The sequence below is a fragment of the Lagenorhynchus albirostris genome, chromosome 7 (genome assembly GCF_949774975.1).
Source record: "Lagenorhynchus albirostris chromosome 7, mLagAlb1.1, whole genome shotgun sequence".
Classification (NCBI taxonomy): domain Eukaryota; kingdom Metazoa; phylum Chordata; class Mammalia; order Artiodactyla; family Delphinidae; genus Lagenorhynchus; species Lagenorhynchus albirostris.
The window spans coordinates 90,939,686-90,962,865 of record NC_083101.1 but is presented as its reverse complement, the minus strand read 5'-3'; the positions used below and the strand labels follow the sequence as shown (position 1 = coordinate 90,962,865).

The 23,180-nt window shown below is 39.8% G+C and overlaps 1 protein-coding gene and 1 pseudogene across 1 annotated transcript in view; one reads left to right on the top strand and one right to left on the bottom strand.

Annotated features, from left to right (window-relative positions):
- Positions 1-410: 410 nt before the first annotated feature.
- LOC132523813 (RING finger protein 11-like) overlaps positions 411-23,180 on the bottom strand; it is a 43,992-nt gene continuing 21,222 nt past the window's right edge. Inside the window, 2 exon segments of the mRNA XM_060155499.1 lie at positions 411-1,132; positions 1,135-1,315. Coding sequence (XP_060011482.1) covers positions 945-1,132; positions 1,135-1,315 — 369 coding nt within the window. The 3' untranslated portion in view covers positions 411-944.
- Positions 2,344-23,084, top strand: LOC132523099 (centrosomal protein of 78 kDa-like; annotated as a pseudogene).

Sequence of the window (23,180 nt, the reverse complement as noted above, 5' to 3'; positions counted from 1 at the left end):
GACAAATGGTAGATTAGAAAGAACCAGCAAAGACAGAAAACAGCAACATCAATAGTAACAACAATCACAGCAAAAAAACAATGGGACCTTAACTTGTGGAGTTCCTATAAAGTAAAAAATAAATGCTCTATGTTTATTCTAAAAAAAAAAAAAGAACTATGCAAAAAAGCTTAAAACTACCTTTTTTGTGCCAGTGTTATAAAATGTAGCTTTAAATAAAACCTTGACCCAAATGCCAGCAACTTCAGAAAAGAATTTGGGTATGGGGAAGAAGAAAGATATCTCACTTAGGAAAAACAACCAGTATCTTTCTCCTAATCTTCTACACACAATTGAAACATTTATAGCTAATGTAACACTTTACACAAATCCTATGTACTGGAGCAATAACAAGATCTAAATACAATTATATTTTTAAACACTGGGCGAAGGCTTTACATAAAAATAGCATCCTACTTTTCCTCCTGAATTTCTAAAATATCACATACTTTTCCCCAACATCTGAAGCCGTTCAGGAATTTTTAGGAAACTTTCATGCATGATCTTAATTCCTAATCCCCCGCTCTTTGGGCTCAACGACAAAAGATCAAAACCACCAAAAATGATGGTTCTCTTGAAGTCAGGTGAGAGACACTGGCTCAGTTAGTCTCGTAGGACAAAAGCAGTGCTGCATCAACTGTCTCCATGCAGGAGGGGCATGTGAAGGATCTCATCAGCCAGTCATCTGTACAACCCAGGTGACCTGCATACACAGCAGAAATCAAATTGTGTTCTCATAAACAAAGTCCATCATACAGATCACACACTCCTGGATCTTTTTTTATAATATTTGTTTTATTTTATTGATTGATTTTTTTTTTTTTGGTTGCGCTGGGTCTTAGTTGCAGGCGGTGGGCTCCTTAGTTATGGCATGCAAACTCTTAGTTGCGGCATGCGTGTGGGATCTAGTTCCATGACCAGGGAACGAACCCGGGCCCCCTGCATTGGGAGTGCGGAGACTTTAGCCAGTGCACCACCAGGGAAGCCCCCCGGATTCTTTTTTCTGATCCGTTTCTTCCAGGGTCATAAACTCCTTTAGGCTGATGCTGTATGAGGCCTATTCTTTTGAGCTATCCTATTTTGTTCCTCTCAGCTGTGTTGCTAGGCGAGTCTGGCTAGGTGTTGGATGATAGACCAAAACTGGAACTTGATCCAGATATGGCAGCAGCGGCTCCTGATCCAGCTCCGTCCCTTTGCCAAAGCTAGCCCAGCCGGACTGAGACTTGTGAGGCAGGGAGATGTCATCCGAAGTGGGGGACTTAAGGCACTTCCCCATCTGTCAGACAGAGAAAGAAAAATCGTGTATGATCTCACTTTATATGGAATTTTTAAAAAAGCTCATAGAGGCAGGGGGTGGAGGGTGGGTGAAATGGGTAAAGGTGGTCAATATGTACAAACTGCCAGTGATAAATAAGTCCTGGGGATGTGACTATAGTTAATAATACCGTATTGCATATTTAAAATTTGCTAAGAGAGTAGATCTTAAAAGTCCTCATCACAAGAAAAAAAGATTTCTACCATGTATGGTAATGGATGTTAACTAGACGTACTGTGGTGATCATTTTTTAAATTGAAGTATAGTTGATTTACAGTATTATATTGTAATAACAATATATTAGAACCCAGTGATTCAATATTTTTATAGATTATACTCCATTTAAAGTTATTATAAAACATTGGCTATCCTTATAGCTTATTTATTTTATGCATAGTAGTTTGTGCCTCTTCATCCCCTCCCCTACCCCTATCTTGCCCCTCCCCCCTTCCCTCTACCCACTGGTAACCACTGCTTTGATGTCTACATCTGTGCGTTCATTTCCTTTCTGTTATTTATTGTTTATTTTTTAGATTCCACATGCGAGTGATAACATACCATATTTGTCTTTCTCTGTTTGACTTATTTCACTAAGCATAATAGTGTTGCAGCAAAAATAGAAATGAAGTTTTTCCTCTCCAGAAAATAAGGAAAGTAAAGGGGACAGTGAACAGGCTAGAGAAGACACATAAACTGGCCTGAAAGGGTTAATCGATCCTAGTTTTATTTAAACTGTTACTGATTTGTACTGTCTGTAACTAGATGTAAGTTTCACAAAGCTAAATTACATCCTGTTCCTATCACTCCCTAGCTGTCAGTGTAAATTATATCCTGCATCTGGTGCTTAAGCTCCCTGCACTGTCTTGTAGCAAATCACCCTGTGTAGCTGTTTGCATTTCAGGAAGCAGATGGCAGGCAGATAAGGCAGAGGCAAATGAACCCAATTACCGGTCCACCGGACCCAGTTACCGGACTGCCTGACGCCAGCGATGCCGGTTTTGAAATAATGCAAGAAGAAGAATGCAAGACCTTTACCACTTTGATCCTTATTACCACTCCCTGGACTGATATGGCCGCCTGAGGGGCCAGGAGGCTAGCCGGGTCTTCCAGGCGTGTGTGGGCATCCTGTGTGCAGCCAGCGTCCCCGAGGCCACGCTCGGCCCGTCATCACTGAGTGAAGCTGTGCCGCGACAGCACAGCCGACATTTTTCTGGCGCTGTGAGGACCTGTGTGCATTGCAGGATTCGGTGCCTCTGCCCGCCGTGGGCGCCTCCCTGTGGGAGGGCCTGCCGGACTTCAACACCCACCACCTGCGCAGGGTGGACTGGGCGCCGCCCCTGAGCACCCTCTGCCCCCGATCTGTATCCAGAGCTTCTTCCAGCCATGGCTTGGCGAGACGGGTTTGTACTTTCCACTTCCAGGGGCTCTCGTGTCGGCGCTGCGAAGCAGAGTTTTAGATGGTACAAGGTGGAGGGTGGGCACTAGAACCGGTGCCCAGTGCCCAGGTGTGCGTGCACTAGACGGGGCATGTGGCCTAGGACTCCTGCCGGCTCGGTGATCCTGGCCGAGTGCCTTAAGGCTTCTAGGTCTCAGTGTTCTCATCTGTAGCATGGGCTTAACAGGACTCACTCTCTGTGGCGGTTACAAGGTCACTCTCTGTGGCAGTTACAAGGTCGCACTCTGTTAATGCTTATAGACTCTACAATGTAGAACACTTAGCACAGTTTGAAGCATCGTTCATTGTTCCACAGATGTTACCTGGTCTGTTGAATGACTTTGCCTGGTACACGCCAAAGCAATTAGGAAATTGATATATCCCAGCTTCATTTCCTTTTCATTAAAACAGGGCTCAGGAAAAAAAAATTTTTTTTCAATAGTCCTATCATACAGTGGAAAGAGCACTGGTGTGAAGGCAGCTTAGGGTTTGAATTCCAGAGTTTATGCTCTCTGTGGCCTGGGCAGGTTTCTTTTGCACTACAATCCCCACACTTGTAAAATGACATTAAAAACCACCCTTTCTGTGGGTTCTTAGAATTAATTAAGCAGGTTATGTGTGTAGAGTATCCTGGCACTTGAATGAGTTGTCAGAACCAAGCGCTGCTGGAGAGGATGCTTCTGCCCTAGGTAATGTCCCCTTCTACTGGGCGGCAAGTAAACACAAGCACAGTAGTCAGTGCTAGGGAAGAAGTGAGTTCTGGTGTTACAGAGAACAGAATCTTGTTTTTTTTAATTTAATTTTTATTTTATATTGGAGCATAGTTGATTTACAATATTGTGTTAGTTTCAGGTGTACAGCAAAGTGATTCCATTATACATATATCCATTCTTTTTCAGATTCTTTTCCCATACAGGTTGTTACAGGATATGGAGGAGAGTTCCTTGTGCTATGCAGTACGTCCTTGTTGATTACCTATTTTATATACAGTCGTGTGTATATGTTAATCCCAAATTCCTAACTTATCCCTCCCCCCCATGTTTCCCCTTTGCAGAGCACAGAATCTTGGAAGGGAAAGTTCAGGGTAGGCTTCTTGGAGGAGGTGCCATCCTTTCTAAGGATATGTAGAAGCTCCTGGGGTGGCAGGAGGGAGCAGTGTGTGTCAAAGTTGGAGAAATATAAGAAAATATGGCAAAACTAAGATACAGGACTGGAACTCAGTGTTTGGGAAAGAAATGAGAGTTGATACTGGAAACCTAGTGGGGCCCAACAGAAAGGGGCCTTGTTTGTCCTGTCAGAAGTTTAGATGTTTATCCTAAAGGCTGTGGGAAACCCTAAAGAACAGTGAGATGGACTTCTGGTTTAGAGACTCACTCAGACCTCCATGTGGAAGGCACTTGATTGGGTGCAGGGTGAATTGTAATCTAAGGGTCCCACTTAAGTTATAAAAGGTTGAAATGGATTTTGCAGATCCGAGAGAGAATGGGTGGGGCCTGGTGACCAGTTAGAAAAGGAAGGGCAGCAAGTGTGGGTGACGGTTTACAGCTGCATCTTTTTGTGAGATACAGAGCACAGTAGGAAAGGGATTGGGGGTGGGGAGAGGATCTTACTTCATCTTCAGTGCTTTAGAGGGGCCTGGTAGACAGGTCTGGGCCCAAGGTACAGATCTGAGCTTTTTGGGAGGACAGGTATTTGAAGGCATGGGAGATACTTAGGTTACCCACAAGAAGATCCAAAGAATCATAGGTCTGAGGGCTTTTAAAGTGAGTATATTGAGGATGTTTATAAGCTGAAAGAAAGTAGCCAGCAGAGAAAGGGTATTAAGATCTAGGAGAGAAAATGATTGTTCATTTGTTTTCAAAAAGTTGAATACTTATCGTGAGCCTGGCCCTTTTCTAGGATCTGGGGTTCACACCATGTGTCATCTCTTCTGTAAGAACAGTTCAACTCATCCCCTGGTGAAGAGAAATTAGATTTTTCTTTGCATCCCATTCAGGTGTAGGAACTGTTCCGCACCTCTGAAGGGACTTTACTTAACCAGAGTAATAAGTTAGAAATCAAAAGAAATTAGAGCTGGAAGGCCACTGTACTTAATTTTGCCTAATATTTTACATTGATTGTAAGAAAAATTTATTGCAGAGCCCATTCTCTTCAGAGTTCCTTCACTGAACTTTCTTCATGTCTTGCATCCAGTGGGGCTAGCTTGTAGATTTTGGCCTCCTCCTAAATTTGCTTCTTCATCCACATTGCATTTTGCCCGGACTATGGCAGAAGCTCCTGGGTGGTTTCGCGGCCCCTGGACTCAGTTCCTCTAAGTTCATCTGCCTACTGGGGTTGAGTGATCTTCTAACATGAAAAGATAACGCCTAAAATAATGCTGCTAATGGCTTGCCCACACAGAGTTACTAGCCGCCCAGCGTGTGCTCTGCCCAGAGGCGTGTAGTCTGAACTGTGCTCTACCAAGCCTCCTGGGGCTCTTTGGCCCTGAGGAAGGGGAGCTTTTTGTGATCACTCCCTTTATCTAACTGGTCCTTCAGCAGCGGGGTGCCTTTTGCTAATCAGTGGAGGCACTCTTACTCAGCCAGTGGTAGCCCCGGACCTCATCACCTGTGGGATACAAGCCATGCTCTCTCCCAGGCTTGATTCGACCAACATCTCTATTTTCTGTCCCTTCTCACACTTGGACCCCTGGCCTTTAGTCATCCCCACCTGCAGTGCCCAGCAGGAGTCAGGCTTGAGTGTCTTTGCAAAGGTGCTCCCTCTGCAGTTAATGCACCTCCTCCTCCAACTCTGCATAGCCTCATCTTTCTCGATTGTACTTCAGGGTTATCATGAAGCCGTCAGACATAACTTTTAGCTTCCATAGGAACCTCTGTGCATAAAGGTTATGGTTCTTTATCTCATGTGATTGAAATTTTGAGTTTACACATGTCCCTCCTTAATGAGGCTTTAAGGGCAGGAGTGGTTTCTAATCCTTAGCACAGAGCAGACGCTTTTTTTCTTTTTAGTTGTTTAACGGTGATAAAATGTATGGTTTATATCACTCATTTTACAATAATTTTGCTTTAGGTTCTGACAGAAATAAAGTTTCCAGAAGTTGTGTTCCTGCAATAAGAAATAAAGATGTGACCTTCCAGTTGTGTAAAGCTCTTAGACGCTGTGTAAGTGCGTCAGGTGCGCTAAGGAACCTGGAACTAAGTGGGCTAGTTGTGAGAGAAAGAGACGTAACTATGTTAACAAAGGTAAGCCTTCATTGTGTCCTGCCAACATTTGATAGTTGCTTTTGGGGCAAACTAAAGGGGTAAAATTTTAAACTGTTCCTCCCCATTAAAGGGATTGAATAAATCGGCCACTTTGGGGCACCTGTGTCTTGCGAATTGTCCAATTGGAGATGGAGGTTTAGAAAGTGAGTTTCAGTCTTGTTTAAGTCTCTTCCCATCAGACTGGTCTCGTGATTTCCTACACACCACGTTACTTCCTGTCTACCTTTTCTTGGTGTTGTTCATGCCTGGATTGTCTCCTATACCTGCTCAAACCTTGGTCCATTCTCATTTGTACCATGGAAGTTTGTCATGCTGGATACTGTCAGAATTAATCTTACTTAAGTCTGTGTTAAGCCATAAACCACATGTTTTGTATATTTTCTGTTTTTTGTGTTTGTTTATATTTTTATGGTTTCTCTTCAAGAAATATGGGAAGGGAAATAGCAAGATATAAAGAGCAAAAAAGTCATCATGATCTTTAAATTGTTAGAACATGTATCTGCAATCATAATTATACTGCACTGCGGTATGTGTTAAAATAGGAAATATATGTAACGTCCCGTAGGAGCAGCAAATTCAGTGGTGTTGGTGAGGGTGTGTCATGGAAGTAATCACAAAGCAGGTGACTCTTGATTGGGGTCCTGAAACATTAGTGTGTGTTCCCTGTGTCCAGTAGTGGTCTGGAGGGGTCAGGAAGCCTGCCTTTCAATTTGAGGGAACAGAGGGTTTGAGGTCCTCTCTCTTCTATTGCTCTAGTATACTGCATAGCAGCTAATAAAATACTGGGTTTATAGTTGACATTTAAGTCGCTGATTGATCATCAAGATTGGCATGTATCATTGGAAATGAAAATCAGAAGAGTCTTAGGCTTTTTAGGTTTTTCTTTTTTTCCCCTTTGTCTCAAATGTATGTAGTACTTTACTGAGTGGTTGGGAATAAAGTTTGCAGTATTCAGTGTATTCAGTTTTAGTACCGAAATAGAATTAAACTGTTGCTGTAAACTGGAAAAACACTTCGTTACTGACAAGTTTTAGAATGCATCAGTTCATCAATTACCTGTTTGGGAAGATTGCAGTTAATGATTTTAAGAATGTGGCTATAAACCTCCAATTGACTCAAGAAAAGCAAATAAATCAAGATTGACAAATGTATAGGCTCTTCATCTTATTGTGTGTGTGGGTTTTTATTTTCCTTTTAGTTATTTGTCAAGGTATAAAGAACTCTATCACTCTTAAGACAGTAAACTTCACGGGGTATAATCTGACATGGCAGGGAACAGATCACATGGCCTAGATCTTAAAGGTGATTTTATGTTTAAACTTTCATGAAAACATGTGATTGGAGCACATTAACATATTGATACAGATGGCAGTTAAATTTGTCTTTTAATACATGTGAGTGCATCTTTTGTTTTGTTGAAAGAATCTGACCAAATGGTAATGTGAATTGCTGTTGCATAAAGTATAGTGTTGAATCCCCAGTCTTTGCATTTGAGTTTAACAACTCTGTGGTTTTCTGTCTTCTTCCTGAGACACTTAATCTCAGGTCCATCCTCGTCACACAGAGTGGTAAATTAGAGAACGATTAATATCACCATTTACAGAAGTGAGACTGAAATCTCAACCATACTGAACATAGGAACTGAAGGGGCCTCTCAGCAGTTCAGAGAGTTATTACCAAGCCAGTCAGCTGAATTCTGTTCAGTTTTCTCCATAGCAGAGCCTTCCAGGTCCTTCTTTTGAGCTTATTTATTTTTATACACAATTCTGTGTGGATACTGTACATAATACTAAATAGTATTAACTGGGTTTAACTGGTGATGTATTTACATCAATATGTAGCTTTGTTTTGTTGATATCTTTTTTAGGGGCTTTCCATTCATCAAAGCTCGTGATGTATGTAATCAGTTGCTGGTGTGTAGCTATATTTATGATATATAGGGCTTGAATTGGGAAAGGTGGATGGTCATTCTTCTTGCTTTTTAAACTGACAGAGCCTTACAAGAAGCACTTCCCTCTCTGAAATAAATCCATGTAAAACATGTTTGTTCGCTCTCCCAATGCAACTGTGTAGTTGTGTGGATTTGGCACACGACTGGCAGCCTTGTGGTTGTCTGTAAACAAGAAAGCCTGTTCTCCAGTCTGCAAATCAGCTGTTAGCCAGTAAAATGAACTTTACTGCCATTTCTGACCCCTCACATGGAGCTGTCATACTCAAGAATGTTCATATGTTTTCAAGAAACGTTGTTTATGGGCTATATGTACAAATTCCTGATCTGAAAGCCAATATAAAGCAACATCTCCCAAACCTCTGCTGTCTCACGAAGGCCACACACATTCCCTCGCTTCTGGCCTCATGGCAAGCTAATACTGTCAGTATCAGATTCTCCTTCCCAGTGGTTCTGGGAGACTGCATAGTTGCTCTGTGAGAGGCACCTCTGCTGAGGTTGAGAGAAGAGCATCTTGGGTGTCAGTCCTGCCCTTGCATGCCCAGAGAGAAGGATGTGCGCCTTGTTCTCCTGTTGGGATTTTCCTATGCTGCAGGTTTGCAGCTTGTTGTCAAAATGATGTCCTAGTGACTTGTCTTCTGCATAGTTACATAATCCCAGCACACTTCTTTATGATCTGTAGACTTTTATGGGGTTGTGGCCAGGTCAGGTTTTACATGTTTGGAAATGTCCAATTGAATAACATTGCAGTGACAGTGAAGCTTGACAGGAGAATTGTATTACTGTTACCCTAGTTTTGGCTTAAGGGTGATGAGAAGATGAAATTTTTGATGGGTCAGTTTTAGTTATGTATGTGTATGTTATTTACTTTTTTAAATTCTAACATCTGTTTTATACACAGCTTAGATATGTTGACTTTCTGATTATTCTTCTGATTCTTTATCAGTCCCTTTACTGATGTATTTTCCTCTGAAAAACTACATTTTCTTCCAGACTGTTTTTGTCTGATAGCGAAAAATAAATTTTTCATTTGCAGTCTAAAGTTGATCTGAGAAAAAATGGTTACCTTGGATCTTCCCTTGGCTTCTGTGAAAGAAACTTAATAAAATAATATGGGCAATTCCCATTACTAATCCTAACCATGTACAACAGAGGTCTGTACAGTAACATAGCAAAAATAAGTTACTGTACTTTTAATTAGTCATTGCCTGTTTTAGACTAAGGAGCAGTGAGAGACATTTATAAATAATGATACCTCAGATCACTTTTGTTAAATGTCCTCTAATATTTGCATATTTGGTATCTGGCTTGTGTTGTCTTTTATACAATCTTGTCTTCTTTCTTTGCACTATAGTTTAACAACTCTGTGGTTTCCTATCTTCTTGTGACACTCAGGTCCATGAGAATTTCCTGTGACTGTGACAGTAGAGAGTCCTTCCTCCTCAGAAATTGAAGAGGTCGATGATTCCTCAGAAAGTGTTCAGGAAGAGCCAGAGAAAATCCATTTGAAACAAGAAGCATTGCCGGTACAAAGGTATCACTTTAAAGCTATAGAGAAGATTATTTTTCAAACGGAAGCCTGATTGCAACACTGCACAGCTTGTGTGAGGGTTCTGTTTTCTACTCCCATCTGCATTGTATCCCCTTGAATGGTTAACCTTAGACCAAGGTGAATGGTGGACATTTGAACTCTAAGAAATAAAAATCAAAACGTCGTTAGTAATATATTTTCCTTTCCTTAGAACCTTAGTATATTAGATTTAGGGAGAACCTTAGTGATCATAAGATAAAGAAATTGAGTTCTGAATGAATATAGTCAGCTGATTCAATGCTCTTGTTTTACAGATGAGAAAATTGACAGTTCTAGTTGAACTCTCTTTTTACAAGAGGAAAATATGGCCTCATTTTAAATAAAAGTAAAGTTGAAAAAAGTTTTGATGTCGATATTCTCCTTTCCTAAAATAAAAAATATCAAGAAGCTACATTCTATTACCAAATAAACCTGACCTCTATTGTCATTCCATACTTTTGTTTGTATGGACAGAAAAGAAAAATTGATTTTCATAAGAAATTTTTGCACCTAAAATATAATATATTTATTTTATTTCAACTTTAATGAAGAGCTGAACATTTCTAGTAAATAAAGGAACACCATTTGGGGGGGACCTTGTCTTTGTGCTACAAAGTCCCATGTTTAATTTTTAAAAATTATTTAATATGATTTTCTTTTCGTATGAAACTTGACCGGTTTCAGAACTAATTATCCCATTATTGTAAGACTATGGGAATTAACTCTTTGATTTTCAAAAGATAAAGTTAGATTTTTATTTTTTAATTAAAATTAATGATAATATAGAGAAATTTTAAGAAAAAAACTTAGAAAATTATGAAATGTTAGAGTAGGAGAAATCTATAGTTCATGTAGTATTACCCTCTTTCATTTTATAAATGAGCACCTACAATTTGTAGCACGTAAGTGGTTTATTAGTAAATGGCAGAGTACGACAAGACCCTAGAGCATCTAACCCGCATTCCTTGTCATTTTAGATGTGTTGTATTCATTTCCTTCATGAGTAGACCAGGAGATTGTATTTCTAATAGTAATAATAGACACTGGGGAGGACCAAGAAGTTTACACACTGGGACCACAGAATAGCAGATTCAGAATGCACTGAGAACCCTTTCAGCTCTTCTCCATTTTGACAAGACACTACAAGGATGGTATCAAAGTGTTTAAGTATATAAGCCCACAACAATCAAGGGATTTCAACATAGTTTTGAAAGACGGAAGACAAGTGGAAGAGTGTGAAACTGAGGCAGTAGGACAGAGGAAAAGCATCACCTAGAATATGCACAGGGACCACCTGCAACTGAGGAGGATTCTGACCCCACCTGCAGAAGTAGCCCCATGCTCAGATGCGCATGTAGGAGAGAGGGTGGAGTTAGTTAAAAGTGTGACTGAAATAGGGGAGCTCATTGAAGGGTTGTGTTTGGAGGAGTGGACTCCCAGCCCCGCCCTCACTCTCCTGAAATGAGATGATTTCATTTTGAAAACAGTGAAACTGGCGAGAACTAGGGCAGCTAGTGTGAGTTTTTACACCCTAGAAAATTGTGTTTGGGGGAGATCCTATTACAGTTACTCCCCGCTTCTTCCTGCATAAGAAAACCAATCAATCGTTGACTTCAGGGAGCTTTCTGCGCTCATTCTTAAATAGAAAATAACTGTCATTTGCCTGATAGTTGAGTAAAGCTTACAACATGAGAGAGGGGAAAAAGTGTGAAAACGTATCCTGGTAGGACCGGGGACAATTTAGGGAACAAAATAATTTAAGAAAAAACCCTAATTAGTATTCTGAGGGAAATTTAAAAAGAGCTAGCAACTATAAAATAAGGCTAGGGTGTTAATTAAAAAGAGAATGGTCAGAAAGCAAGAGAGTTCTCTTGGAAATGAAAATATGGTTGCTGAAATAACTTCAGTAGGAATCTAAAAAATTTCTCATTATATAAAAAAGAAAGACACAGTGGAAAATGTGATAGCAATATGTTAAAGAGGTTGCATCTGGGAGATGCAACATGTAACTATTAGAAACTCCAGACCCAGAAAAAAAATGGAGGGAAGCTGTCAAAGGGCAACAAAATTCCCCACAGCTTAAAGTAGACATCAGGCCTCTGATTGAAAATAGTTACTCAAGTTTTGAGCATGATGAACAAGAATAGACTCACACCTAGGCACCCTTCATTATGAAACTTTAAAATACTGAAAAAATAATTTAACATAGAATAAAATACTGACAGGATACATCCATTCCAGAGAGAAAAATACTGGTCACCTAAAAAGAAAAAGTTAAAATCTGATTTTATCATACTTGTCATCAGCACCATGGATCCTGGAAGGCATTAGAAAGATACCTCCAAAGTTTTTCAGGCACATAATTTTCACCCTAGGGGTTTGTATCCAGCCAAACTATCAGTCATAAGTGGAGGCTGAAGAAGATATTTTGTACACAAAGAAATTTGAAAATTTGACCTCCTGTGCTACACCTTAAGCTATTTATAGAAATAACCCAGCAAAATGAGGCAATAAACCAAGAAGGAAGGTAATAGGGGATTCAGTGCAGAGAGCAGCTAGTCTAGATTGGAGAGGCTTCTATTGATTGTGTGATTGAGAGCTTAGAAACACCTTGAGGCATATCATACTTACTAGGTATTAGGCACTGTTGGAAGGGAGGAGGGAGAGGAAGAGGAGAAGGAACTTGAACTCCAGAGGACAAAAGGCTATACTGACATAAACCTGAAGCAAACTAAGCTATGGTTGATTTTTAACCTACTATTGGTGAGGAAGAGAAGAATCCACTTAAACTTGACACTATAGATGTCCCCCTTTTCAGCAACACACAGGGGTAATGACCACCTATCTAATTTGTTGTCCAAACCAGAACTTGTCCAAACTCCTTACACTTCAATAGTGTAAGGAGGCGCTCTAATGCTGTAACATCAGGACAACAGGTATAAACTGGAACAGCCCAAGGCGGCTTGGGGTATGTGGTCACCCTGCACAAGGGCAGTGACACTGACACAGTATGGAACGAGGTGTAGTCTATACACAGAGACAGTACATCTGCAGTGGGCAATATTAATTTCATTGTAATAATGGCAATACTGTCTTGGTTTGCAGCTTTTATTGTCAACTTGCATGTAATAACAAATAACTAACCTAAACTATACTTAGTATGTATTTGCATTAACTTGGTATGTACTGAAATGTACTAGTATGTACTTAGTATATATTAGGCTCTAAGTGTTTTTGCATATATTAACTCATTTAATCCTCTGAATAGCCTTATGAGGTTGGTGCTAATATCATTCCCACTTTTGTGAAACGGAAGCTAAGACAGGGTAGGAACTTGCCCAGGCTGTACCTAATTTAGGGTTGGATCGAGGTTTTGAGTTTAGGCTCTCTACCTGTTGTCTTAAACCTTACTCCCTACTGACTCTCAAATAACAGAAGACTTAACTGCACATAGAACAGAATATAAATTTCAACTCTGACAATGTAAAAGCTAGGTCTGGAAGGTAGACAGGAGGTAGAAAAAAGGGAAGATGGTATGAATGTCCTCATTTTACAAAGCGTGACGTTGAGAGAGTTTATAGTTGATCAACAATGTAGGTTTTTAAGTATATCACTACAAGTCAAAGAGATCATGAGCAGTGGAATAACTAATGATGACATAACTTTACTGAGCAGTGTGGACATAGGAAGAGTGTAAAGGAACTAAACCCTTACTTAGTAAAATAGAAAGTGAACAGATAATGCCTCCAGCTTAGTCAGAAAATGATCATGTAAGAGTATTACGTGGAAATGGAGAAGAATTCAAAATAACAATAGTTGGACCTCCCTGGTGTCTCAGTGGTTAATAATCTGCCTGCCAAGGCAGGGGACATGGGTTCGAGCCCTAGTCCGGGAAGATCCCAAATGCCGCGGAGCAACGAAGCCTGTGCGCCACAACTACGGAGCCTGTGCTCTAGAGCCTGCGAGCCACAACTACTGAGCCCACGCGCCACAACTACTGAAGCCCGCCTGCCTAGATCCTGTGCTCCATGACAAGAGAAGCCACTGCAATGAAGAGTAGCCCCCGCTCACCGCAACTAGAGAAAGGCTGCACGCAGCAATGAAGACCCTACTCAGCCAAAAATAAATAAATAATAATAATTAAAAAATAACAGTAGTTGACGTAAACCTCATAAAAAAGGAAATCCAAACAGCCAGTAAACACAGAAAAGTGTACGACTTCATTAAGTAATAAGAGAAAAGTGAGTCAAAACCAATGAAACTACATGCCAATCAGTTTGACAAATACATAAAGTGTGGTAGTATCAGGTATTGTAGACCTGGAGTACTATGGGAATCCTCTACCCTGCTTATACTGGAGTGTAAATCGACACAACTACTTTGGAAAGCATTTAGCACTCTCCATCAACTGAATGTATATAAATAGCCTGGGACCCAGCAGCCCTCACCCCTGCCCTGTGTAAATGCACCAGAATAGCCGGTACAGCAGGATTCCTGTCCATGATTTGCATTAGCACAAACTGAAAACAAACTAAATGTCCATTAAGAGTCAAAAATTAAATAAATTATGTGTATTCGTACAGTGGGAAAACTATCAAGCAATAAAATTGAATGAACTAGAGCTACAGGCTGCAATGTGGATGAATTTTTTAAACCTATGTTGAGTGAAAGAAATAAGATAGAAAAGACTTCATATACTATGATCGTCTACATAAAGTTAGATGACAAAACTAAACTCTTGTTAGGGATGCATGCAGGTTAAAGGAAAGGATTGTCAAGAAATGAGGATGGTGTTTAACTGGGAAGAAGGAAGGAGATTGTGATGGGAAAAGGATATGGGGGGGTTTTGAGATGCTGACAAGTATCAATACTTTCAGATTCGAGTACTGGTTATGTAAGTATTCTCTTTGTCACACTGACCGTTTTGTTCTGTGCACTTCTCAGTACGCATATCGTATTTTACAATTAAAAACCTGAGTAAAGAATCGGTCGCTTCTTGAGTGCTGGATGTGGGAGTGGGATGAGACTATTTCATTTTAAGCCCTTCACTACTGTTTGCATTCACATGTTATTCATTCAGCATTAATTGAACATATGCTGCGTACCATGCACTCTTCTAATTTTATATGTGTTTTAACTCATGTAATCCTCACAAGAGCTCTGTGATACGGGAGCTTATCTCCATTTTATAGATGAGGAAGTTGAGGCCTAGAGTTATAGAACTTGTCCAAGGTTATATAGCTAATGGGTAGTGCCAGGCCCATTTGCCTCAGAGAATCTGAATTTTTACAATATAATCTAAAAGAGAAATTTAATTGCTAATTATAAGAAAAAACATTGCCATTAAAGAAGATGACAAGTTTTCATCTATCCAGTTAGAGAAAAACACACAGTCTGTCTTTCACACACATACATCTTGTATTGGCAGGGATTTTCCTTATTAAGCAATTATTTATTGACCGCCTACGTTGTGCTAGGCACAGGTGCTGGGGATAAACACTTAATAAAATACACCCCCTATCTTCAAATAACTTGCACTCTACGTGAGGAAATAAGCCAGCAGTTGTAGTAGAGGTTATATACCAAGTGATACATCGCTGATGGCAGTATAAAATCTCAGAAATCTTTTTTTTTAATAGTAATCTTTTATTTATTTATTTTTATATTTATTTTTGGCTGTGTTGGGTCTTCGTTTCTGTGCGAGGGCTTTCTCTAGTTGCGGCGAGCAGGGGCCACTCTTCATCGCAGTGCGTAGGGCTCTTCACTACCGCGGCCTCTCTTGTTGCGGAGCACAGGCTCCAGACGCACAGGCTCAGTAGTTGTGGCTCACGGGCTTAGCTGCTCCGCAGCATGTGGGATCTTCCCAGACCAGGGCTTGAACCCGCGTCCCCTGCATTGGCAGGCAGATTTTCAACCACTGCGCCACCAGGGCAGCCCCAAAATCTCAGAAATCTTTTGGAAAGAAGTTTGGAGATAGGTACCTCAGAGCCTTAAAAATGTTCATTTGCTTTGACCTCAAACTCATTTTTATGGATTTCTTGCAAGAACGTTATTCTCAATACAGAAAAAAGCTTTCATGCGTAAAAACGGTTATTTTGTCTTATAATATTGAAAAGTTGGAAAGAATTTAAATGTGTAAAGTGGTTAACCAGTAAACCCACTCAGTGGAATATTCTGTAGCCCACACAAAAAAATCTAGGTTATGAATCCCCTGATTATATGAGAAATGATTGATTTCAATGTTAAATGGAGAAAAGGTGAACCTAAAATTTGATATCCAATATGATGGGAGCTTTGTCCCAGAAAAATCACCCTAGCCAGTGTACAGAAGGGAGGAAGGGAGAGCAGATGACAGGAAGGAAAATTATTCCAAAGCCTTATCATTAGTCTTACCTAAGTAATAGAATATCAAGCAATTTTACTTTCTAACTTTTTTGCTTCCATATTTCCATGTAAGGGGCATGAATTACTAATACTTTGTGGGAGGAGGGTACACTTTTTCACAAAAATTTAACACTGTGTTCTAATTCCCTCCACTAGAGGGAGAAACTATTTCATGTAATTGCACTTTGATGTGCTATTTAGAACCAGTCAGAAAGTTTTACTCTACTTTCCTGTGGTGAGGGTTTTTTTGTTTGTTTGCTTATTTGTTTAGAAATTCTTTGAAATCGGTTTTAGAAGATTTATTAAACCATTATATTGAAAGTAGAGGAATTTTGCAATTTTTCCCCCTTTTTCCCCATTGAAAACTTGGCTGGCTTTAGTCATGAAACATTAAAGAATTTGAAGTTCTTAGACTGTCAGTTTTTTAAACATGATCTGAATATAAAAATATATGTTCATTGAGTAAATTTTTGAAAACAATGGACAACTCATTGAAGGAAATAAAAGCCACCTCTGCATGTACACACACCTAATCTGCTCTTTTGTCTGAAAAATGTATGAAAAATATTTTGTCTTATCACTAAATACTCTTCTGCATCAGAGAATTTGATTAAGCTTATGCACCATCTCCCAGGAAAAACGCAGAGATATATTTTGAATGTAGAACTCCTGAAGCCCATTCATTAACTCTGGTTGAGACCTGTTGTCATTATTTTCTTAGTGGCTTCATAGCACATTCCTTCATATGGTGAGCTGTTTTTGTTTAAACCAATCCTAATTTGGAGGCTCTTAGCTTTCTTCTAGGGTTTGGGTATAAACAATCTTATGACATCATGTTGGTAGATAAATCTTTGCCCACATCTTTGATTTCCTTAGGGTAAACCCCTGATGTAGGATTGTTGTTAGGTACCAAAAGCTACTCTCCAGAAAGTCATACCAGCTCCTCTCCCAATGATGGCATATAATAGAGTTCCTCATTCTTTAAGTGATTGTTCAAAGCAGCTAAAATGTATAAATATACCTTACTGTTTTCATAAGTGTAGGTATTCTGATTGTTTATCGCTGCATAGGAGACCACCCTGAAACAGTGGCGTAAAACAATGAAAATCGCTTATTTTGTTCACGAACCTGGAAGTTGAGTAGAATATTAATTCTTTTACTGCACTCTTACTGACTGAAAACAGTACCTATTTGACTAGCTCACAGTTCTGTAGGTCAGAAGTCCAGGCACAGCGTGACTGCGTTTCCTGCTCAGATACACACTGGAACATGTGGGTTCCCTCCCAAGAGTGTTAAAGCATGTGAAATTTAAGTGTAAGACACTGAGCCCCAAATGTTGGATGTTCACCATAGTTTGTGTGGGTCACAGAGCTGAAATCAAGATGTCAGTCAGGCTGTGTTAGCATCCAGAGGCTCTGGGAAAGAATGCCTCCAGTCTTCTTCGGCTTGTTGGCATAATTCAGATTCTGCAGTTGCAGGACAGAGGTCCCCATTTCCTTGCTGGCTGTCAGTCGGGGGACAGTCTCAGGTCCTAGAGGCCTCTCGCTTGCCTTCCCTGCCGCAGCATTGGACTTATTCAGAGCCAGCAATGGAGAGTCTCCCTCTTGTCCCTTTTGAACTTCAATTCGGGAAGAGTTCAGGTCCTTTTCATAGGGTGCCTGAGTAGGTCACATCCACCTAGAATAATCTCCCTATCTTAAAAAATCAACTGATTTTGAACCTTAATTCCATCTGCAAAATCCCTTCATTACAGCACCTAGATTTAGAGTTTGATTGGATAAGTGGAAGGTTTGTGTACTTCAGTAAGTAGGAATCTTGGGGGCTCTGTTAGAATTCTGCCTATTGCAAGCAGTGTCCCCACTTCAAGGAGCAAAGTGTCTTAGTTCCTGAAACTCCTAAGGGAGTTTATCAGTGTTCATTTTATTTCAGTGCCCTTGGTGAATGGGAAGACTACCACCTCTGTGAACAGGAATGGCACCCAGCTTCCTGAGTCCACAGTGTGGCTCTGCTACTTAGTGGTGTGACCTTGGCTGTGCTGCTCTACTTATTCTACTTCTCTGCCTCTTGTTTCCCTCATCTGGAAAATAGGGCTTCCCTGGTGGTGCAGTGGTTGAGAGTCCGCCTGTCGATGCAGGGGACACGGGTTCGCGCCCCGGTCCGAGAGGATCCCACATGCCGTGGAGCGGCTAGGCCCAAGAGCCTTGGCTGCTGAGCCTGCTTGTCCGGAGCCTGTGCTCCGCAATGGGAGAGGCCACAACAGTGAGAGGCCCGCGTAACGCAAAAAAACAAAAACAAAAACATGGAGTTAGTGATCGTTCTTTCCTCGTAGGGTTTTCTGTTTTACACATTTATTTTATTTATTTATTTTTGGCTGCGTTAGTTCTTCGTTGCTGCTCGCGGGCTTTCTCCAGTTGCGTCGAGCGGGGGGCTACTCTTCGTTGCAGTGTGGTGGCGTCTCTTATTGCAGAGCACAGGCTCTAGGCGTGCAGGCTTCAGTAGTTGTGGCACGTGGGTTCTAGAGCGTAGGCTCAGTAGTCGTGGTGCACGGGCTTAGCTGCTCCGTGGCATGTGGGTTCTTCCCGGACTAGGGCTCGAACCCGTGTCCCCTGCACTGGCAGGTGGATTCTTAACCACTGTGCCAGCAGGAAAGCCCCCTTTTAGGGTTTTGATGATTAGATTATTTCATACCCAGGGAACTCCAGGAACAGTGCTTGACTGTGAATTGCTTTAAAAGTGATTACTTTTTAAAAACATGCTTTTGAATCTGCAATTAGGCAATTCAGGTGTGTTAAGCATGTTCATTAATAGGACTTCCTGCTGTAAAGAGAGCCACAAATAGAATTTTTCTTTCTTGGTCTTAACTTCTTATTTCTGACTTACTATGTTATATGCATATGCCTTTTATGGTGGGCTGCCACAAATTTATGTTGGGAAGAGTGGAATTTAAATAAATCTTACCTATGCTAATTTGATAGATTTTGATAATTCATTTCACTAGCATGGTATGATATTACTAGTAGCAGACTAAAATCTGAGTTCACTTCTGGCTCTGCCCCTAAATCCTGATGAGACCAATAGCTGGAAAGGCTTTGGGATATTATACTATGAATTAGTTATAATATTGACTCTGTTTGTTTAGGAAAACCTGGAGGAGTGACTAAAGCAGTTAAAGGAGGAAAGAGTAATAAGACTGAAGGCTGATAAACGAGTCAGTGAGGTAAACAAGTTTCTTCTTCTGCTTTAGAGAGTGTTTTGGTTTTATTTTGATTTGATTTTAAGCCATATACACATAATTTGTAAGCTTTAAAACTGTAATATGTTGCAAATTGGTTGTGTAATATGGACTTTTGCATTTACTGGTATTTAGTGATCATATGATCTATATTCTGGAAAGCATGTTTTTAAAAATGTGAAAATCTGGTTTTGTTATGTGTGTGTGTGTGTGTGTGTGTGTGTGTGCGTGCGTGCTTTTATATGACATTAGCTTATTTCCTGTTCATGATTCTTTGATTCAAAAAGGCACTTTTTGTGCATATACTGTATATACAGTAACATAAAATACACGATGAGACTCTCCTGGCAATGAATTAGGAAAGTGAATCATTTAAATAAATTTAAGATATTGGAAAACTTCTGAGAATGCAATGAAAGATAAAAATATATACTATGAGAATTACATTAGGGAATGTGCATGAAAGCAGGGCATAATCTAAAAAGTTCTATCTAAATATAATTTATCACAGGGTGAGTGTAGGGAGGAATTTTTGAAAGTGCATCCATTGGATTGGCGGACACTCATTCAATAAATGTTTAGCACCTGCTCATGTAAGGCACAAGGGGCATCATGAACATTAATGGCCTTTCTGAGAAATACTAGAGTTGAGCTTACAGGGGGTTTTAAGTGCATAGATGATGAGCGGAAGGGGAAGAGTGCACAGGGGGAATATTTTCAAGAAGCCAAAGAAAATATTGGTGATTGTACATTTAATAAATTGGGTTGGGTATGATTTAGGACTTTTAAACGTAAGCATTAGATATTTTGCTCACTAAAGTTAATTCTTAACATTCAGCAGAGTTGTAGTATGTTTTATTCAAATCAGATTCTATATTTCATTTTCTAAGAGAAACTTAAAGCAGGTAATTTTCTAATGTGGACTGAGGCTCCATTATGAATTGAACTAGTTAGAAATGTGATCTTTTGTGAAAAATCATTAATAAAACAATAACTTTGGTTTATTTATATACCACCTAAGTGTTTATATAGGAAACTTTGTTGGGTGCCTGTGGGTTTTGGTTACTGTGTGATATGGTCTCTGTCTTTACTGGTGGAAAGTTAGGTTAATTACAAATTAATTACATTTTGAGTGTTTTAGTTTTGTTCCTTGGAAATAGGCAAGACTACTTCTGACCACAATGAGAAAAAATCATGTCAGACATTTTTAGCCTTCTTTTATAGCTGGAACATGAAAATGCCCAATTAAGAAATATGAATTTCTCTTTGTCTGAAACCCTTCATGCCCACTCATTGACAAGCTTGATCCTGGGTGATGCAGGTGTTTTGGGCAGCATTGAGAATTCTTTTCAGAAGTTCCAGGCTTTCTTGGATGTCCTTAAAGATGCTGTGTTAGTTCATTTCTCTTCATGGCCGTTCTTCTCTTTGCGACTATAATGGTAGTTTGCTGAGGAACTGGAGCAATTTTCATCACTTCCGTGGCCATATTTAGTGTAATAATAGGTAATATAGTTGACTTTTTAAAATGAGGAATTAAATTTGTTAAGAAATGCAAATAGGGAAGCCTGCTTTGGCAGAGTGGGGAGCTCATTATAAAAGAGTAACCTGTAGATAATTAGTAGGTGTAGGTTTTTGTAAAGACTAAATTGAAGGCAGTTTTCATTGAAAATATTCGGGAATGCATAAGAATTTTCCTATCTTTCACTTATTTTGCTTGTTTGATAAGTCTGAATTAAAGTTATTTTTGCCTTAGACGTAAAAATTATTATTAATCTGCAGGGGAGATATAGGTCAGTGGTTCTCAACTGGGAGCAATTTTGCTGGAAGAGGGAAGTGGAGATGGATAGTTGATGGAGTGGTGTTTTGTCAGTGAATGAATTGGTGTTGGTGTTGGGAAGGAAGGAACAAACACATTCTTGGAAACTGGAGGAAAGGTGGTAAAGAAGTGTGGGAATAGAGGTGTGACAGGCAGTGGACGAAATGCATGGTACATGTTGAAGCTCCTAGTGAGACAGTGGGATGTGTCTTAGAGGATGAATCTGGAAAGGGCTGAGATTTTGGGGGAGAGAGAGGCTTGTCTGGAGTAGGATGTTGGCTTTTAAGAGTTTTAGAAGTATTTCATGATTGTAGGTCTGGGGAAATCTAAACTGCTCTTATGTGATTATAATAACCTTTGTCTTTTCTCCTTTTCTCCTCTGGTCCAGGCTTGGGCAGCTGGCCACAATGGCTGGTACAGATCAGTCAGATTTTCATTTACTAGGTCGTCCCCAGATGAATTCTACTGTTAGTAGTCCATGTAAAGAAGAAAAGGGACTTGAAGAAGAAAAATCAGAATCAAAACAGGGTGCCCCAGGACAAATGAAAAATATCCAAGTAAGTGGACAGAACAGCACTTAATGATTCTAAGAGTGATTAGCAAAAAGGAAATGACCAAGTCAGGGAGAAAACAATAATGATCAATCTCTAATAGTTCACATGCTCAGGAGCTAGAAGACTCTGGAGGCCTTTCCAAATCTGAGATTAGTAAATGTTTGCCCATTTCATGATACTGTATTGTTGTAAATAAGGAGACTGGAAGTTCTTTCGAAAATTTATGAGTTAAAGCAAACTATCCTTAATGAAGAAAGAAAACATTAGAGAAAATATTCCAGATTTTAAATTATATAAATGTCTATTCTATTCATATTTTATTTGGGTTTCTATTTGTATGCAGTCAGCTTACAATGAAGGAACACTAATGAAGGTACACATACTGATATAATTTTTAAAATAAGTAATCCAGACATAGCTAATAGGTAACATATTACAGTGACTCACCTGGTTATGGGAATGGGAGGGGAAAACCTGTCAGCTTTTCCTCTAGCCTTACTTGGAGCCCCCATCAACCAATCTCAGACTGGTCTTGGGAACTGACAGCTTGAGAACACAGTCTGGTCACAAACTATATACTGTTTGCATGTGCCTGGAGGATAGAAGAGAAATTAATTATCTTACAGAATAGGGTTTTATTTTTAGTGAGGGAAAGGAAATGGGTAATAACTACCCCAGTCACCAAAGTCTGAAAATGTAGCGGACATACCCTTGGATATAGCTAGGTTAAGCTGAGATCACTTGGCAAGATATAATTAGAAAAAAACTGGCTCTGAAATCTGAATATTGACTGTGTTAATAATAAGATCACAGAGTAACACTGAAGTTTTGAACTCTACTTTTTAATGGTTGGCTTTGTTCATCACTGAATTTTTGTCTTGTCTTTTGTTTTTCCATCCAGTTTCAGAAAATTACAGGTGATGCTAGGATTCCTTTGCCTCTCGACTCCTTCCATGTCCCAGTGTCTACTCAGGAGGCCTTAGAAACTTCCAAGGACAACCTGGGGGTCCCAGTCACAGAGCAGCGGCAGGAGTCTTTTGAAGATTTCATTGCTAGAACATGTTCTCCCTTCAGCAGACATCATTTCTGGAACTGGAAGTCAAAGAAAAGAAGAGGAATTATCTAGAAATAGCAGGTCTTCTTCAGAGAAAATGAGCAAAGCAGGTGAATATACCAAAAAATACTCTGCTAGGAAACAACCTGGGAAGGACCTGCATTCCTGCTCTGACTCACCTGTAAAGCGGAAAAGCAAAGGAATTGGGCAAAATAATTCTTTGGTTAATAAACCAATTAAAAGTGAGTCTTCGAAAAAACATTTCTGTTAAGAAAGAGAGTAGAATAGTGACTTTCATCAAAGACAACTAAAAGTAAACTCAATCTACTAGAACATTCTGAAAGTGATACTCCTGGATGTGACTGTGAATTTCAAGAAAGCATCCATACTCTATCACGCCTAACATAGGTCTAAATCTTTTAAAATTATGTTTTTGCCTTCAAATTTTAATAAATTACTTATGTTTTTATTATAGCATATGGTGGTTTCAGTTACTTGACTGGAAGCCATTAGAGAAAGATTTATCTATACTTTTTAATTATAATGGAAGTTTTGGTGTACTTTTCCTTG